The sequence below is a fragment of the Passer domesticus genome, chromosome 7, assembly GCF_036417665.1.
Source record: "Passer domesticus isolate bPasDom1 chromosome 7, bPasDom1.hap1, whole genome shotgun sequence".
In the NCBI taxonomy this organism is placed as follows: Eukaryota; Metazoa; Chordata; class Aves; order Passeriformes; family Passeridae; genus Passer; species Passer domesticus.
Window position 1 is genome coordinate 61755137 of NC_087480.1, and position 19770 is coordinate 61774906.

At 47.6% G+C, this 19770-nt stretch overlaps 1 protein-coding gene across 5 annotated transcripts in view; it reads right to left on the reverse strand.

The window, feature by feature from the left end:
* Nucleotides 1–19770, reverse strand: part of LRRC7 (leucine rich repeat containing 7) — a 98635-nt gene that overhangs the window by 49268 nt on the left and 29597 nt on the right. For all 5 annotated transcript variants that reach the window (XM_064429206.1, XM_064429208.1, XM_064429204.1 and 2 more), the window contains exons 2-5: nucleotides 5571–5773; nucleotides 1894–2011; nucleotides 1024–1102; nucleotides 23–112 (exon numbers count right to left, since the gene is read on the reverse strand). In XM_064429206.1, coding sequence (XP_064285276.1) covers nucleotides 23–112; nucleotides 1024–1102; nucleotides 1894–2011; nucleotides 5571–5773 — 490 coding nt within the window. The remainder of the gene's footprint in view (nucleotides 1–22; nucleotides 113–1023; nucleotides 1103–1893; nucleotides 2012–5570; nucleotides 5774–19770) is intronic.

A 19770-nucleotide genomic window follows, 5' to 3' on the forward strand; every position in this document is an offset into this window, starting at 1 on the left:
TGCTGCGGTGACTCATGCTTACCTTCCAAAGTTAGCTGGAAGAAACTCCAAAAAGGCATCGTTTAGATAGAGCTGGGTCAAATTTAGAAGTTGTGTGAAGCCATCTGGCAGCCTAAAAAAACAGAGCAAACCTTAATGCTCACCCCGAGTTGCCATGGAGATAATAACAATGTATATTTAGAAGCAGAAAGGTGACTTTCTCTCTCACCTACTTGTTCTCCCTAAATTCTCCTGAAGAACTCACTTTTAACTGACATTTTTGCCCATTGCCATCTTCCCTGCATTGCTACAAACAGGAAATGCAAAGGCCTGGCACATTCAGGGGGCAGCAGCCTTTGCTGCCTTCCTGCTTGAGGGATTTAAATCAAAGGTCTTGTCTCTTCTTTTCTTTTCTTTTCTTTTCTTTTCTTTTCTTTTCTTTTCTTTTCTTTTCTTTTCTTTTCTTTTCTTTTCTTTTCTTTTCTTTTCTTTTCTTTTCTCTCCCTTATTTTGTCTCTTCTCTTCTCTTCCCTTCTCTTCCCTTCCCTCCTCCCTTGTTTCCTCCCTCCCTTCTCTCTCTTTTTTCTCTTAATATTTTTCTTTTTTTTCTCCTCCTTCTCTCCTCTTTTCCTCTCATTCTTCCTCCCCCTCCCTCTTCCTTTCTCTATTTTTTTAAACTGAAACATCAACAATTCACCCTTTCTCTCCTTCACTCCACTGTGTAAATCCTGGATTTACAACTCATTTTTTGTTGCTATTTTTGCAAGATTTTGGAAGGAATAAGGAAAAAGGGCCGGCCAAGTGTCCAGGTGAAGCCTCACCCCTGTGTATGGAGACTGCCCAGCCTGACTGGCACTAACAGAGTACTCACATCTCAGACAAACCACTCTGGGTTTAAATTAGAAACCATTTAAATTGTTTAAATTTAAACAATTAGAAATACATTCAGATTAACCCCGCAAAAGGACTGGATACAAAGCTCTGAGCTCATATTAAGCACATTTTGTGCTCTTGGAATGAGCACAACGAGCTCCTGGTACTCACTTGGACACGGGGTTGACGCTGGCTTCGATTATTGTTAAACACTTACAACACTTAATGTTTTCTGGGAAATCTTGGATTCCTAAAAAAACATGGAAAGAGTATTAGACACACAAAAATATTTATTAGACCCAGACAAATATTATCTACACAAAAACTGCTCAGCCTGGTTTGTTCATAAATGCTTAACTGGGATTTCCAGCTCAGACTTCAGCTCGAGCAGGAAGGAAACACAGTTTGGAATTATCATCCAAAAGGTGCTGCTCAAACCCTAAATAAATACATGAAAATACAGAATTATAACTCTTCTGCTAATGCTTGATTTATGTAATGCTCCAGAATTAACAGTGACATAATTTGTGCTGAGATTTGTGCCTTCAACCCTTCCCAAAATGCTTTTCTCTCACAGTCTCCAGATTTCCCCTGACAGGAAATTTCCCGATGTTTCCAGGAGTAATTTTTCAAAAACAAAGACCCTTGAGCTCAGACAGCACAGGTTTTTAGGCCCATCAATATGAAAATGCAGAATTGGGAATGCACAGCAGCAAACCAGTCCAGGTAAATCCTGGGAATTGTTTAAACCCCCCACACAAGAGCCCAGTGAGGTCTGAACCCCCTTGGAAGTGGAATGCTCCTAAGTGCATGGAAAACTGGCCTCACATTCCTACTGCCAGCCAGGCAGAAGCCCCCAGAGCACAGAATGCTGAAGAAAACTTGATTTTTTAAAGGAAAAACCAGATCTGGACCTGCACCGTCCCTCCCCAGAGCGCCGGGCGCGGATCCCCAGATGGAGCGCGGATTTCGGCTCCGCGAGGAGTCAGAGCCCCATCCCAGCTCCCAGTTTGGGGGATGCTGGGGCCTGGGAGCCCTCACCGTTCTTGCTGATGTCGAGCTCGCGGAGGTTGACCAGGCTGGCGATGGACGTGGGGAGGCTGGACAGGTCGTTGTCGGGGATGCTCAGCTTCCGCAGCGCTTGGCAGTTGAACAGTTGCTGTTCCGGGGGTTCCACGGGGGAAAAGAAAGAAATCCAGCTGGGATCCTCACTGACACTCAAACAGCACAAACCCCGCTGGCCACTGCGGAATTCCACCCTCCCAGGGGGACTTTTGGACACTCACACAGCACAAACCCCCAGTTCCACCCTCCCAGTGGGGTTTTTTGGACACAAAACCAGCAAAAACCCCGTTGGCCACAGCAGAATTCCACCCTCCCAATGGGGTTTTTGGGAAGGCATTCCCATGGCTGATGGGGATAAGACAAGCAGGTCATGGGTAGCAGGGATGTTCAAAGACACTCAGAACCTGTGAATTCATTGCAATCAGTATAATGTGATTTTGATGTCATTGCATGGAATTCATATTTATTGGTGTGTTTCATATTTGTCATAAAAATTCCCCAATTTTTTGTTTCCTGGTAAATTAAAATATTTGGTTTCATAATTAAATTTCATGGAAGATTTTAAAATACTGTGACTGCATTCAGATTAAGTAATTATCCTCAAGGTCCAAAAATGCTTTGGCACTATCCAAAGGATACTTCCTTGAAATCCCTACCCAAAATTCAGGACTCAATTCTATTTTTTCCATCAAATTCCAATTTTATGGAGGTGGATTCCCAGTTTTCACCAGGAATTCCTTTGGGAGCTGAGGAAGGCTCAGAACTGAGGTTCTGACCCCACCTGGATGCACCCAAAGCTTTGGAAGTGCTGGAGGGAGAAGCCCAGTTAAAAATCTTCCCTCTGGAGTGATTTTATGAAGCATCAGAAGGAATATGGGACATGCAATGAAGTCCCAAAATTGCTTTTTTTTCACCCACTGGATGCTTAACAGATATTTTTCCCAGTTTCCAGAGCTCCCTGGCCACCAGGATTTTGTTGGAATCATCATTCCCTCTGCCCATGAACAACTTTAATTCCTCTCAGACCAAATCCAAGTGATGCTACCGAGCTCCGAGTTATGAAATCAGGGTTTTATTCTGCACCTCTGGGGAGAATTCCAGCCCACTCATGTTTTTCTGGATGCTGATTCCAGTGACTCCACTCTCATCCAGATCAATTTTCCCTTTATTAGTCATCAATTCACTTGACTCATACAAATAAAGGATTTTTGCAGCAGGAGAATGAAGTCAAAGGCAAAGAGAATAAAAAGACTTGGCTGGATTTAGCCAAAAAAAAGAGAGTTAGAAGTTTAAAAACATCTTGTAAATCCTGAACAAAACCAGAGAAATGCAAGAAATGAAGAACTAAAAATCAGCAGGAAAAAAATCATCATTATGATACCTAAAATGGAAAGTAAAAATAAAATCAGGCAGAACAAGTTTAAGGCATCAATGGAAAATAATTTAGTGGACTCTAGAGCATCATATGAAACTAAAGTAGAGCTGGACTTAACTTAGTTGTTTCCTCATTAAATAATAAAACATGATTAGGAGTTTTGATTCAAAAGGATTTTGTAATATCAGGAGCACAGAATATTTGGCAAAGAGCAGAAAATGACCGAAAATTTCCTCTGGAATAAGTTCTTTGAAAACACATTTGCAGAAGGAGGAGAGAATGGTAGAATTTAATGTAAAACACAAAAGTTCATGTTAAGTATTACAGTGCCAGTTTCATGGGGGAAAAAAAGGCATTTTCTCTCCTGGAATATTAATTCAGTGATGAAAAAAAAAGCCTTGAGCTCTGCAGCAAAAACACCTCGAGCAGAAAATTTGATAAAGGAATTATTTCAGCTGTTGAATTCCTGGTAACAATTAATAAAGGCTTAAGACAAAAACCGATGAGTGCTATTAACACTGCCATTAATCTTCTCTTCTACATGGCCAAGATTATGTTAAACTTGATTTACTCTAAGTTAAAATTATCACCTTCATCCCAGCCTCAGCACTTTGGACCTCTGCTCCTCATTTTTTCCATACAGGATCCTGGCACCTTGCTCTGACATATTTGTTTTTCTGAAACACTTCAATCATTCCAAGAGGCCAAACCCAAATATCCCAAAAACCCCTCCCTAAATGAGAGACTGCCAGTATCCCTAAGTAGCAGAAGGAAAAGAAGGGAATTATTACTATTATTATTTTTTTGAAGAGGAAGGAGAAGGAGGAAAAAGGAGGAGGAAAAAGGAGGAGGAAAAAGGAGGAGGAAAAAGGAGGAGGAGAATGGACCTCAGGGCTTCCTGAGCAGGTTTTTCCCAGGATCCATTTGGGATTTCTGGGGATAGAACCCAGCTGGTTCTGTGCTGTGTCTCCAGGAGAGCTCAGGCAGCTCTCCACAGCCTTTTTCCATGAAAATAAAGGGATTTTGGTTTCCCTGCCCCACCATCTGTGCAGCATTCCTCCATGGAGTGAGACCTCTCAAGCAATGAACCATCACATCCCCGCAAAGCAACCCCATGGCTTGGAAAAAGCCCGTTTTGTACTTCTGTAAATGGAATTTTTACAAAGTCTCTGTGCAGCAAAACCAGGAAATTTGCTGTGAGATGATGGAGAATGAAGCAATGTTTAATTAAAGATTTGTAAGCATCTTTCATTATTGTGGAGAAAAATTCCATTAAGGCCTGGATCCCATCCCTTCACGCTTCATTATGGAGACAGCACCTGCCTCTAATTGGTTTTTCCACCTTTCCCTCCTTTGTTTCCAGAACATTTTGGTTACAGTAACTTTAATTCCTTACAGCAAACACTGATCAGCAGGAGAACGGATTGGAAGGTTCCAGAAGAGGAGTTTTACAGGGGAAGGATGGCTTGGATGATCTCAGAGCAGTTATGAATTTCCTGCTCGGACAGTTGGCATTTCCCAGCATTATCCCACAGGGATAAAGGGCTGATCCTGACACAGGGGACAGCCCTGATGTTCCCAGGAATGTCCCACAGGGATAAAGGGCTGATCCTGACACAGGGGACAGCCCTGGCATTCCCAGGAATGTCCCACAGGGATAAAGGGCTGATCCTGACACAGGGGACAGCCCTGATGTTCCCAGGAATGTCCCACAGGGATAAAGGGCTGATCCTGACACAGGGGACAGCCCTGGCATTCCCAGGAATGTCCCACAGGGATAAAGGGCTGATCCTGACACAGGGGACAGCCCTGGCATTCCCAGGAATGTCCCACAGGGATAAAGGGCTGATCCTGACACAGGGGACAGCCCTGGCATTCCCAGGAATGTCCCACAGGGATAAAGGGCTGATCCTGACAGGGAGGACAGCCCTGGCATTCCCAGGAATGTCCCACAGGGATAAAGGGCTGGTCCTGAAGGAAAAGCAGGGATGGAGAGGATCCACAGGCAGCGCTGCCTCCTGATCCAGGTACTGGACACCACAGGAATTTCTGGGGCCAGAACTGTTTCTTTTGCAGGATTGTTTTTCCCAGTTCCAGGCTCCAAGCTGCCCCACTCCTGTGCTGTGAAGAAGGAGCAGGAGTCCCTTCTCCTCCCAGTCCAGCCCCCATTCCAAGGAATCCCCCTGGAGCCCCCATCTCCATCTCTCCCCAGGAGCTCCAGCAGCCCCAGAGCCGGGCACACGCTGCAGGCTTGGCACCCCAGCAGGACATGGATTACCTTGGGAAGCTCCTCAATCTGGTTGGCATCGAGGTAAAGCTCCTCCAGGGTCCTCTCGAAGTTGAAGACCTCCTTTGGCACCTGCTGCAGGCCACAGTGGGAATAGTCCAGCACGGAGACGATCTCCTCCTCGCCGCGGAAACACCGGCACGGCACCAGGCGGCCGATCAGCTTCCTTTTGCTTGTCATCTCCAAGCAGCATACTGGGGGGAAAGGGAGGGAAACGGGATGTCAGCAGCCTTTTGGGGGAATGCTCTTGGGAATTACGCTCCGATTGCAGCTCATTGAAAGCAGTTCTCCCCAGGGATATCCGGAGTGCGCGTTGTGCGGTGGCTGTGGCACCTTGCTGCAATGGAAAGGTGGGATTGGGAGGGCAAGGAGAAAACCTGGGCCCTGCAGCTCTTCCCTGCTCTGGGGTGGAAGGGAGCACACCAAGCCCAGCCACAGCCTGGCTGCCGTGGGAAAATGGGAAGGCACAGAACCCAAACCCGCCATGGAAGCACAGAGGCAAGGCAGGTCCCTGGCCCAGAGCTGCAGGGACGCAGGTGGAGGCACCTGGGTGTGATTCCCGTGGGAAATGGGAATTATCCCTGGATCCCCCACACCAGCAGAGCTCCCATTGCTGCTCTCATGGGCTCCTGCAGCAGCTGAGGAAAGCAGGGATGGAACCCTTGGCTTCAGAGCAATCCCAAACCATTCCAGCTCCTCCCGTGCCTCCAGGCTCTGCTGGAAGCTCCAAGAGGGGATTCAGCAAAACCCATTCCTTTTCCTGCACTAAAATCCGCATCCAGAAGTTTTCCCAAAGTTCTCCACCCTCAATGCCAGTGGTGCAGACCCTCCTCACCCCCACGTGTGTGGGCACCCCTAACTCAGTGAGGAACTTGGCACAGTGCCCTGCTCCTTGTGGAACAAAACCACTTCAGGGTGGGGGAGCGCTCCAAAAGCAGATTTGGAACATGCCAGGCAGTCCCTAAATCCATCCTGGACACCTTTAGGAGTTACTTAAACATTCTGGATGAACCAGGCTGTCCTGAAATGTGTTTACCACAAAGACAAGGAGGGCTCAACCTTCAGCTCCCATTTTCCAAACCACTTCCAAGGTTTTGAGCTACATTTAGGAAAGCAATGCACTAAATTAGTCCAAATAAAGCAAAATAAGTTTTTTGTAGCAAGCACCAGTACGGAATGGAAGGACCTGGGCTATGACTGCAAGGAGCAGAATTTCACGCCCTGTGGGCTCGTGGTAATTAAACTTTTTATTAATTTCAGCATTATTAATTCCTCCCCTGGACTAATTCCAGCTTTGGTAATTACATTTCCTTCCCTACGTTTTGCTCTCTCCTGATGTTCAGAGATGCTTTCCTGGTGCTGGTGGTTGCTGATGGAGAAGGCTCAGTCCAGGAGCCACCCCCTGACTGGGCTGAGTCAGGGCCACAGCAGCTTGATCCATTCCTTAATCCCTGCAAGGGATTCCTCATCCCTCCTCCACTCCCCCTGGAAGCACCAGAGCTTGGTGCTTTTCCTCATTTAAGGACTAAAATTCCCCACAGCTGAGTCCTGAGGTCACTGCCCCACGTCACACACACACAGGAAGATCAGAGCCTCAAAAGAGCTCAAAAATCAGATTATTTCTTGAATAAAGACAGATAAATGAGGAGAGCAGCATAAAATAACCTGCTCCTTTTCAGCTCCAGCGAGCAGCTCATTATCAGCTCCTGCAGTTTATTGTCTTATAAAGAAACCCCTTCATCTGAGGAAAACAGGAGCTTTATGGAAATCAATTACAATCACTTACAATCCCTTCTCAATTCACAGCCCTTTTGTGCAGGAAAACACTAATCCCTGTTTATCAGGAGTCACAGGAGAAGACATTTCCCTCACCTGCTGGAAAGGCAGAGAAAACTGCTGCAGGTGCACCCAGCTGCTTTAAAGAAGGGATGAAACAGCTCAACAAATCCCAACATTCCAAATGCCTTGGGAAGGATTCCTGGCTGGGATGGGGTTCCCAGAGCAGCTGTGGCTGCCCCCGGATCCCTAAAAGTGTCCCAGGAGCAGCCTGGGGCAGTGGAAGGTGTCCCTGCCACGGCAGGGGTGGGATGGGATTAAAAATCCCTTCCAAGCCCAACCATTCTGGAATTCTGGGCTCTCCTGAGGAGTCCAGCAGGGGATGTAGACAGGGGTGGTGAAAATGCTGCTACAAAAACCTCCAGAAGGTTTTTGGCCTCTGTGTGATTGGCAGGCTAAATCAATTTTTAATTTGCTGTTTTTCAGGATACATTAATGATGGATTTAATTTTCCTCCCAAACACGTTTTCCACAGAACATTTCGCAGAAGTGTTGGTGTCTCAGGGAGTTGCTGCAGTGCCACAACCAGAGCCAAAATTCAATAAATACCCAGAATAATCAGAGCTAAAATTCAACCAGGGCCAAAGGCAGCTGGTTCTGGTTCTCAAGGACCAGCCTGGGCTGCCTGAGTGGGCAGCAAACACCAAACCCCTCCTGCCCTTCCAGTTCCAGTCAGAAAACTCCAAGAAATCCCAGCTGCGGGGATCTGGCAGAGCTTGAAAGTGACTGAGAAATGCTGAAAAGTCATTAAAAAAATGCTGAGAACTTGGAAGTGTGGATGGGAGTGTAGCAGGGCTGGGATGAGCAGTAAAACCTTGGCCAGAGGGTTCAGAAAACAGGGATTATTCCCAGAGGAGCAGGGAATTCTCCTCAGTGCCTCCTTTATCACACATCTCACACGAGGGATGGTTTTCCTGCTCCTGTTTTTTCTCTTTTAGCAGCACAATCCACGCCATTAATATGGAATTCCTTCCCATCTAAACCTCCAACAAAGAATCCAACCTGAACCTCCCCTTCTTGAAAGCACATCCCTCTTTTCCCCAAATCCCATGAAAGCCTTGTTTGGAAAGCAGGAGCCCTTTCTGGAGCATTCACCAGGACTCCTGGGGGTTCCAGGGCAGCTGCTCCCTTCTCTGACCTAAGGCAGGCACTGGGAATTTCCCACTTTGTTCCAATACCCCAGAATTTACCTTGTCTCTGCCAGAAGAGATTTGATAACTGGGGCTACACACAAGAAATGCAACAAAGCTGAGCTCAAGGTTGGAATTAAAAAAGAAAACAACCCTCAAGTTTCCTTCAGCCCAAAGCCTTTTCCCCGTGGATATTCTCCTGGCACTGGCCAGACACCCACTTGTGGTTCCTTTCTTCCCTTTAATTAATTCTGTGGGCTGCCTGGCTGATTTCCACAGTGCCCAGCTGCAGTCTGGGTCACTGCAATAATTAGGGAACTTCAAAGCTCTCGGAGCCATCTTCGTTTCCAGCACCACATTTCAATTAGAAACACAACCCTGTTCATAATTCAGAGCCTTGAAGGAACGGAGGAAGGTTCTCTCTGCATTCACAACCACGTGGAACCTCTCTACAGCTCCGCCACCTCCTCATGCAGATTTTGGTTTGTAAATTTGCTGCTCACCTTTCTGTGAGCTGCAGCTCTGTGGGCACCAGCTTTGCATGAACGCTGGCAGTTTTCAACACTTTGTTTCTTTGCTCTGGGAGTTGTGTAACTCTCACTACCCCTACCTGGTGTTCTTCATCCCAAACTTTTGTCTGCAGCTGTAATCCCGTACCTGGACATGGGAATTGTGTTTATGTAAGCTCTGACGTCAGTCCTTGCTGCTGTTTTGCATTCCCCCCATTTCCCCATTCAGAAAAGGCCTCTGGTGAGGTGGAACTGCTCATTCTCTGCCTGAACAGCAGCCTTGCTGAAAAATCGTCTTGATTTCCCCAGGAGACATCCCGAGGGGAGGGAGCACTCCCAGCCTGGCTGCTGCCCCCTGCCCAGCTCAGAGCCCACCTGCAGGGCTGCCCCAGCCCTGCCCCAGCACACGCAGGGGCTGGAGCTGCTCTGGGAGTCCAGGACGAGCAGAGGGATGGAGCAAGGGGCACAGGACCCAGGGAAAGGCTTTCCATTGCCAGAGGGCAGGGATGGATGGCGTTTTGGGAAGGAATTCCTGGCTGGGAGGGTGGCACAGGGTGCCCAGAGCAGCCGTGGCTGCCCCTGGATCCCTGGCAGTGTCCCAGGCCAGGCTGGATGAGGCTCAGAGCAGCCCAGGACAGTGGGAGGTGTCCCTGCCATGGCAGGGGTGTGGAACCTTTGATGTCCCACAAAAACATCGGAGGGGATCCGTCACAGGTTGGACTCAGTGACCTTGGAAAGATTTCCCAGCCTCAGGAATCCTGGGATTCTCCATGGGAAGTCTCTCCATTTTATCCAAGTTCCACTTTTCCACACCCTGTTAGAAGCAAGAAGCATTTTGTCCCAGACTTCCCCCCTGAGCCAGGTGAGGGAGGCGGGAATGTCCCTGTTCTACTCCTAATTGGAAATGCAAAATTAGGGATTTATTCCGGCTGTAGGAGCCATTGGTAATAGTCTTCATTAACCTTCCTGAAAGATTAAGGAACTCTGGCTCTAAAGTCACAATAACAGAATTATTAGGGAGGTTCCAAAGGGGAATTGGTCTTATCAAAGAGAGGGGTGTGCAATATTATCTGAATTGTTTTCCTGCACAGAAATTCCCAGATAAGCAGCGTATCTCCCCCAGAAATGCCATTTAATGCTGATAATTGAATTCTCTTCATTATGTCCCCATTACAATGGTCTGCATTCAGGTTCACATTCAGATTTGGCTAATCCTAAAATAAAATAACCAAGCATGAAAAATCAGATTTTAGCTTTTGTCTCCTGGGAATATTAATGAGGGGAAGTTTCCCTGGCTTTGCTGCAGTCCTGGGAGGTCCCCAGAGACCTGAACTCCTTGAGATCTGGGAAAGGTGCAGCAAAAGGGTGAAGTAAAATTGAAGAATTATTTCTGCCAAGTATCAGTTTTGAATGCCCAGACCTTACACCTCTGGGGTATAAAGGCAAACCTTTGTCTTTTCTGATAAGACATTCATTGATTCCAAAGGTTACTATTGGCCTTGCCTCGAAATTCCCAATTTCCTTCCCTGAAATTCCTTCCTAAAGGAGCTTTTCTGAGTAAATGGTTTTGGATAATCCCAGATGATGATGACTCCAATTGTAAAGGCATTTTAGTGACAGCAAAAGCAGTTGTTGGGGTTGGTTTGATTATCAATAATCTGTGTCCTGTTCTCCCTACAGACAATTCTTGCACAACCTCAAGGACAACCCCTGATCCTTTTTATAGAAGTGACAGAATTCCAGTAATTTGTTGCACATTAGTGGCACATGTTAAAATTTAATCATTATGCTGTTAATTGCTAGAAATTCCAATCACTCTGACAGCTCACCCTGCAGACATTTCAGCGGGAGAGAATCCCAACAAACAAGAGATATTTCTTGGGGAAGTGTGCTGTCTGGAAATCAGGGAATTTACATGTCTGCTTGCATCTTTGATGTGTCACAGCTTTTATGTGAAGTAATCCTTTCGTTTAGGAGATGATGTGCTGTGAAATTTGGGATGAAATGGGCTTTATTTGATGCTTTATGGAGCAATGGCTGGAAGTGCTCTCCAAAGGAACAGCAGAGAAAACATCGTTTACCTGCTGAAGGCACCACGGAAACAAATTGGGATTTAAGTAGGAACAACAAAACTTCTGAGCTTCTCTCTCACAGGTTCTTAGAGAATCCCCAGTTACTTCCCAGTGGTTTCCATCACATTCCAGCTGCATTATTCCTCACACACACACGAATCAGTTTAGCAGGACTGCAGCAGGAAAAGGGGGGAGCTGGGCTGGCAGTGCCAGGGAGGGGAATGGGGACCACAACTGCAGCCAGGACAGGCAGTTCTAACTAAAAGGGACAGCTCTGACTCCCAGTGAGAGCTGACCCTCTGGCACAGATGTGGAATCACAGAATCCTGGAACTGGGAAGGTTGGAAAAGATCTTTAAGATCTGTGAGTTCTTAGAGATCTCTGCAGTCCTGGCCAGGTCCCCAAGTGCCACATCCACAGATTGCTTGAGCACCTGCAGGGATGGGCACTCCAAACCTCCCTGGGCAGTGCCAAGCCCTGAGCCCCTTTCCATGGGGAAATTCCTGCTGTGCCCACCCTGAGCTGCCCTGGCCCAGCCTGGGGCCGTTCCCTCTGCTCCTGTCCCTGTTCCTGGAGCACAGCCCGACCCCCGGCTGTCCCCTCCTGGCAGGAGCTGTGCAGAGCCACAAGGGCCCCTGAGCCTCCTTTGCTCCAGGGTCAGCCCCTTCCCAGCTCCTCAGGGATTCTCCAGCCCCTTCCCAGCTCCTCAGGGATTCTCCAGCCCCTTCCCAGCTCCTCAGGGATTCTCCAGCCCCTTCCCAGCTCCTCAGGGATTCTCCAGCCCCTTCCCATCTCCCCCAGGGATTCTCCAGCCCCTTCCCAGCTCATTCCCTGCCCTGGACACTCTCCAGCCCCTCAGGGTTCCTCTTTCCTGAGGGATGAGGGACCTTTCCCTGCCTCTCTCCCATGGGATGGGACATTCCCACAGGAGCAGGTATTGCTGAAGTTCCAAACTGCAGATCCAGCTCATTTCTGTATTTCCCAAACCTCTGGGATGCACACAGCAGGCTGCCTGGAAAATGTGTGACTCCCTCAGCGTGGGAAATGTTCCCATCCAGTCCCAGAACCTTTTCCTTTCTGAACAAAACAGGGATTTTTGAACCATTAAAAATTCCAGTTCTGATCCTATTCCTGGTTTTCTGCCAACCCCCACCACGCCAACTGTACCTTGAGAGTCTCTGTCCCACAAGGTGCCCATTCTTATGGACAGTCCCATTATTTCCCAGCTTTCATTTACCTTCTTTAACCGCTCTGCTCTTCATTATTCCCCAGCAACAACTCCTCACCTGGGCCATCCTCTCCTTCCTTCCCCATCCCAGTGCTCCTGGATCCCCTCCCTCCACACATCCCCTTCCCATTCCAAGCACAGGCCCCTCCCCTGGCTCACACCCTCTTCCCTGAGCTCCCCAAACTCTCTACAGCTGGGTTTAATGCTCTGCACCTCCAGCAGCATTTCCTGCCTTCCTGTCCTATGGAATTATCCATTCTTCACTATGGAATTACACTCTCTTCTAGGAATTCCTACACAAACATTCCACTGACCTGCACAAAGACAGATTTAGTTCTTCCCCTCATTCATTTTCAACTAAAAACTTTTCCCTGCTCACTCCACTCTTTATATTTTGGCAAAAAGCACAAAACTTTTTGCTGTCCACCACTTCCTTTGTCCATCCCTTTCCTGGCTGTGGATGCAGTGCTGGAAGATGCTTCCATGGCTGCTCATAAATGGGATTCTGGGAATGCCAAAGCCTGTACAGGGAATGTCAGCACCAGGGAAATCTCAAAGGCACAATTCCCACAAGCAGTCATGAAAATTGGTTGTTCAAATATGAGAAAATGGTTTTACATTAAACCTGACATTTATCTCCATAAACACCTCATTATCCAGGAACTCCTGAGCCCGTCTCCTCTGCATTTCAGTGCACAGCATGGAATCCTGGAATGGGAGGGACCCTAAAGCCCCTCAGTGCCACCCCTACCATGGCAGGGACACTTCCCATTGTCCCAGGCTGCTCCAGCCCCATCCAGCCTGGATTGGGACACCACCAGGGATCCAGGGGCAGCCACAGGTTGCCCAGAGAATGTTCCCTCATAAAATGCCTCACTGACAAGTGGTGCCTTGAAATTGGATTTCCCTTCCCTGAGGAAACCTGTGCCTGGCACATCCTCACTTCCTTCCCATACCCTGGGTTTTAGTATTCTCATGCCTCCTGCTCTTTTGGGGTTTAAACAAGTTCTGTCAGGGCCAGGTCCCCCACCAAAGGGAGATGAATTCAGAACTCAGAACTCAGCACAGCCTCTCTGGCTGCAGTTAAATCCTCTCTCCCCTGGCTTTGGAAACACGAGGCTCCCAACCCTTGCCGTGGTGTTGTTGGAGTCACCCCCAGAGCAGCTGGGCTTGCACAGGAAAATGGGAGATTCCAGCTCCAGGACAGCTCCTCCCTTTTCCAAGGAAATGACTGTGCCAGAAAGCCTTGGCTTCACAGATCTGAGAAAACAAAGCCCTACCAGAGCTCTCTCTGCTTCAAATATCCTCAGGAGCAATAAACGGGACCTGTGCAGCACCAGGAGCTGGGCTTCGATGATCCTTGTGGGTGCCTTCCCACTCAGGAGAGTGATTCCATGATTTTATTGTGTGACACAAACCCAGTTTCCACTTCTAATAGCAAAGTAAAAATAAAGAATAAAATAAGGAGCGGTTTGTGGCTGTAAACTCCTCCAAATCCAGTTACCAGCTCGGGCCGGTCGCTCTCCAAATGCTGCACACAGATTTGTGTGATGTGTGAAATATTTCCAATGTTTCAGCTGGAACACCTCCAGAGTCAGGGGTTTAAGGAGCAGGATAACAGCAAGAATGTTCAAGGACATCATGGAAAAGGAGGATGACTGGTTGGAGAATCCAGGAGAATCTCAGTGAGGTTGGAAAAGCCCTCCAGGATCATCGAGTCCAAGCTGTGCCCAATCCCCACTTGTCACCGAGTGCCACCTCCAGAGACGGCCACTCCAGCCCCTTCCAAAGCCTGGCCACCCTTTCCATGAGGAAATCCATCAGCAGAGGGCTCTAGAACTACATTCTCCCAAGTATCCTGCTCCATGATTAATCTGTCCCAGTTTTTTTTTTAGGCAATTAACATGCTGTTCTTCTGGTACAAATGTTCTGTAAAAAACTCTCACAGCTGAGCTGTCAAACACTGAAATTCAGTGCTTTGGAATGTCAGGTTTTTAACAAAGTCCCAGAGTTTGGAAAGTATAATCAGAACTTTAATGCCCAATTATGCAATCTTAGCAATGACTTTCTCAAGAGAATTTTATCGCTCGCGCTGTAAACCGGGCTCAGCCACCAGAACTGCACCAAATTGTTCCACTCTGGGAACAGGAGGGCTGGGCTCCCAAGGGAAGGGAGCAGCAGAGCTTTGGGAACTGCAGCTGTGGACGGAACAGCTCTGGAAGACTTTGGCACATCCTTTTCATTCAGCCACAATGATACGCTTTGGGATTTTTTTCACTATTTCCCCTGTTTTTCCTAAGCACTCCGACAAAACAGGAGGATTTTCCTTGTCTCAGCTCGTTTAGCTTAGGCTGAGATGCCTCCCCAGAGCAATCCTGACAAGTGCTGGATGTCCAGAGCCACAGCCTGGAGCCAGATTAAAAAAACATGGACAAAACCCTTGGATAAATTTACCATCCACCCACCTGCTGGATTCAGCCTTAGCTGGGTACAGGCACTGAGAGCCTCTGGGCTTTTGCTTTTTGGCAGCAGCTTATAAATAACCACCAAATTTCCATTTACAACCTGCTGTGGTGACTCCAGGAAAGGAGTTCAAGCCTGGCCCAAAGGCATGGAGCTGTAATCCGGAGGGAAGGGAAACAGGGAATTTCCCATCCTGAATGAGGATTTTATGGACATTTTCTGCTGCAGGTATCAAATATTGAATTGTCTGGACAGCTACAAACCAAAGCAAAGCCACCAATCATCCAAATAAATTTGGAGGGTTCTGCCCAGGTCTGCCTGGAATTACAGCCACAGCACTCCCAGCAACACTTGGAATGTTGTTACAACATCCTCCAAATCCCAGTTCACAAAACTCGAGTTAGTTCTGACAGGAATTGCCAATATTAGAATTTCACCTGTTCCAGAGCAAAGCCCTCAAACAGGTGCACTTCATTAGGATTTAACTCGGTTTTTTGAACTGCACCAGTCAAATATTTCCCAGATCTTTCCCCAGAACCAAACTGAGCAATCCCTGTTTGTCATTCCCACGGTGCAAGCAGAGGAACTGAGGCTTTTCCTGGAGCTTTTCTAAATTCATTGGACAGCCAAGGATTCCATCAGTTTATTTCCATTTAAATTATCTCAGCCACCTTTCTACTGATAATGATGAAAAATAAAAATGTGGATCAGCAGCACAAGGTCCCCAGCTCCTCCTCCAGTACTCCTTGGCATCTGACAATTTTCTCTGGCTATTGCCAAAACACTTTATTTATTCTTAGATTATATTATCAATATTTTTATTCTATTTTATGCTCATTTATATTTAAATATTCCTAACAGATTGGTAATTTCTCGGTTTTGAGACACTCTGTCACTTTTCAGTCCATGTGGATTCTCTTTGGGAGACCTGGAGGAGGCAGTGGAAAGAGCTCCTCTGGGGATGGGGATGTCACCTCCAAAAACCAATAAAACCAACCCAAAATACACTGAATTATGTCCATTAAAGTCCTCAGAGCTGGGTGACTCCAAGACAACCCTGAACTTACTGACTTACTACAGGTACTGAGCTCTTACAACTCAGAGAGGATTCTGTAAATATTTAATTAAACACATCCTTTCTCTGAGTTCTCCAGAGGCAAAATAAAAATTCAATCCCTCCACAGCCTTAAAAAGACAAACTCATCCCATCAGGACTTAATTTAGGAGAAAGAAAAGGATTTTCCTAAAAATAGAATTGTTTTCCAGCCATCCATTGAGTGGGAGTCAGGAACCATGAGAGGAACGTGGCTGCTGCATCCCTGGCAGTGCCCCAGGCCAGGCTGGACACTGGGGCTGGAGCACCTGGGACAGTGGGAGGTGTCCCTGCCATGGAATGGGATGGGATTTAATGTCCCAAAGCATTGCAGGATTTTGGGACTGAGCTGTAAGTGCTGCAGGGATTTCAATCCCCACAATTCCCACCTCCCAGCCTTTGACAGTTTTCCAGTGTTGTCACTCAAGGGAGGCACTTGCAGAAAACTCTCCTGCAGGAGCCACTGCAAAAAGCAGGAAAAAGCATCCAGAAGCTCCTCTCAGTTTCCCAGGCTCAGCTTTGTGGTGAGATTCACTGATTTAAAGGCAGAAAACTGCAAACTGAGAAAGAATATCAAAAAAGGATCTCACTGTGCTCGGTGTCAGCTGCACATGGAAAAAAAATACAGGGATCAGAAAATGAGGGCAGGGATCAGGAAAAGAGGGAGAATGAGATCAGGGCTCTGGCCACTGTTTAAGTGGAGGGAAAATAAAGAGAATTTGGGGTGAGACTTGAGAGAATCCAAAAAGGAATGAAAAATCAGCAGCAGTCAAGATGATCACGGAGAAGATGTGGGAACAGAGAGAGATGGGTAGGGCTGGGAGAAAAGCTGAGGAGGGAGCATTCAGTCCATGCAGACAGAACACCCTGGGAATGCAGCACAGGAGCTCAGGGACAGCTCCACTGCCTCTGGATGCAGAGTGAGCCCAGAGCTTTCCATCCCCACCCAGAGGTGACCCCAGCTCCCCTGGATCCACCTGGACCAGGACTGCCCCGAGCCCAGCCCTGCCAGCGCCGCTGAACGGCGTCAGGAGCTGCACATGAACATCTGAACCTCAGCCTCGACCAGGGAAAAACATTTGGAACAGCTTGGAGTGGATCCCAATCCTCCCTCCCACCCAGGAAAACAGATGGCATCAGGAAGATGAACAACAGCCCAACGCTCCCAGCGCGGCTGCTCCGAGGGAATGAACCAGGAGCAGCAGGGCATGGCAGGGGCTCCTCTGGGCCCCACCACGGCTCCCACCCCTCCCCTGAGCTCTCCCAGCCACAGCTCCTGCTCCTGCCTGCTCCTCCTGGAATGCTCTTTGAGGCCTCCACCTCTTTGCAGCCCCATGCTATCAATAACTGGCCTGGATTCATCCAGAGGATTTTTATTTCTTCCTCCTTTTCCTCTGCCAGCAGGCTCAGTTGCTCTGCCTGCATGGAATGGAGACAAGTCTAGCAAAATGTGGGAATTCAGAGGGAGCACTAAAAGCTCTCACAAAGTCACCACAACCAGAACCTTGTAGGATCTTTCCTCAACCTCGTAGGATCTTTCCTCAACCTCGTAGGATCTTTCCTCTCAGGCTGTTTAAGGTATGGGCAAAGAAAATGTTCTAAAATCCCATTATTTCAATGATAATTATGGGGGTTTAACCAAGGAAAAGGGGAAAACAGCAATAAAGAGAGGCAGGGAATGGCTTCTCTGTCAGCAAAGTGTTGTCACCCCATTTGAGAGGGTGGCAGAGAGGACAGACCTCGACCCTCCCAGCAAGCACAGGAAAAAGCCAAGGGAACAGGCACAAGGAGCAGCACTGGGAATTCTGACTAACATCAGGAAAAACCCCTCATTTTCCAGTGGCTGATCGCAGAGTGTGAGGAAGCTGAGACCCTCTGCAGGATGGGCACCAAAGGCTGGCTTTAAACCCCAGCTGGAGCCCAGCCTTTGCTGCTCCTCACCTTCCCCAAGGATCTGGGCTAGCCACAGCTTTCCTGCTCCAGCTTCTGCCCACTGGAAATAGATTTAAGGCAGGGCAGAGTTCACGTTGAGCTCTCCTTTCCATCCTTTCATCACAGCAAGTTTCCCTGGAGTAAAAACATTCTCCTTTCCCAAAAGGTGCAAAAAATATCCCCATTCTTCTGCTCAGCACAAATGGAACAGAAAGACAGCAGCAACCATAGTTACAGAGTCTTTTAGAATACTGAATCTATAAAAAGAGATAAAAACTGTATTTTAACCAGCTTGTTCCCTGCTCAGAAACCTGACAACTTCCAGCCTTGAGTGCTTGCTTGGTTTAAACCCCATTTTTAATATTTATTTACAGCACATTCTGGAGCTCTCACTCTCCAAATTCAAGTTTGAAACAAAGAAAGGAAAAAATAAATTACAGCTCTGTGCACATTTTACATTTGTTGCCTTCCTAGCTGTGAAATTCAGTGCTGTTGTTATGAAATTTAATCCCATTAGTCACGAAATTGGTGGTTCAGAGGCTCACAGGTTTCATCCTGCTCAACCAGCAGGTGAATTATTTTAAGGAAATACTTTGGGATTCCAACTGTTTGTTATTGACAGATGCCAAAACCAAGCTGGAAGTGCTTCTGCTTGAAAAACTTTTTAAACTGGAGAAATCTTCTGAAAAGGGGGAATGTGTTTGGTGGAACGCTGATCTCACGCAGTCAGAAAAAATTAATGCAATAAAATTCAAATACAATTCAAAATAAGACAGAATGTTTCACTTAAATTATTTTTGATCCAAGTCATTTCCAGCACATTTCTCCTGCTTTAATCCTCTCCAATTGTGGATCACTCCCACATTCAGGCAGAGACCAACAATAAAATTCCACGGGTCGTTTTCCTTGATCATCCCTGGCACAGCACAGCCCAAGGGGCTGGTAGGGATGAGATACCCCAGGCACACCCTGCTGCGTTTATTCCCAGTAGGAAGAACTTTCAGCAGCTCCCTGCTGACCCCTGAGCTCTTTGGAAGGTGTGAACAGAACTTCCTGAATTATTTATACTGGACAAGCTGGGAGCTTGCTGGGAATACAGAGGATGGAAAGGCTTTGGGAAGAGCTAACAGGAGAGCCATGTCACAGCCACGTGCAGGAGTCACCCTGTGCCAGCTGTGCCTGTGAGGGTGGAGGGAAAGGCTCCAGTGGGAGTGGGGAGCAGAGCCTGGGCATGGAATCGCAGCCCTGCTCCTCGCCCACAGCGCTCCAAGCCGTGGTTATCCCCTGGAAGGAAACCTCGTGCCTGCCAGAGGAATCAGGGAATGCTTCGGGATGGAAGGGACCCTCAGCTCATCCAGGCCCACCCCCTGCCAGGGCAGGGACACCTTCCACCTCCCCGGGGTGCTCCACACTCATCCAGCCTGGCCTTCAGCACCCCACGGCTGCACAGAGCAGAGCTGGGCTGGATTTAATCCATGGAAGCTCTCGGTGTTGGAATTAGAGCTGCCGATGCTGACCCAGGACTATTAAATTTTAATTTCTGGGGAGTTGCACTGAGTCAGAAATACAAATAAACACTCACTGGGAGAAAGAGAAGCTGAAGTCTGGCAAAGGCTGAGATGAGATGGGAGCTGCTGAAGCAGGGCTGCGAGGTGTGTGAGCATCCACTTGGAACAGACGGAATTCTGAGGGGAGGATTTCACTTTGTCACTTCCCATGAGAGCAAAAAAGCGATTATTTAGATGACAAAGAACCTGTCTTCTGGATTTAGAAGATGATTATAGGAGATGTCAGTCTGCCAGAGAAAGAAGTTCCTCCTGGTTTAGAACAAGGTTTTTTCGTGACATTTTCCTGAGTTAATTCTTTGCTTTTAGGGAATTTTTTCTTAAGAAAAGCCATTAGTTTAGAGACAAAGCCAAAACCTGGGA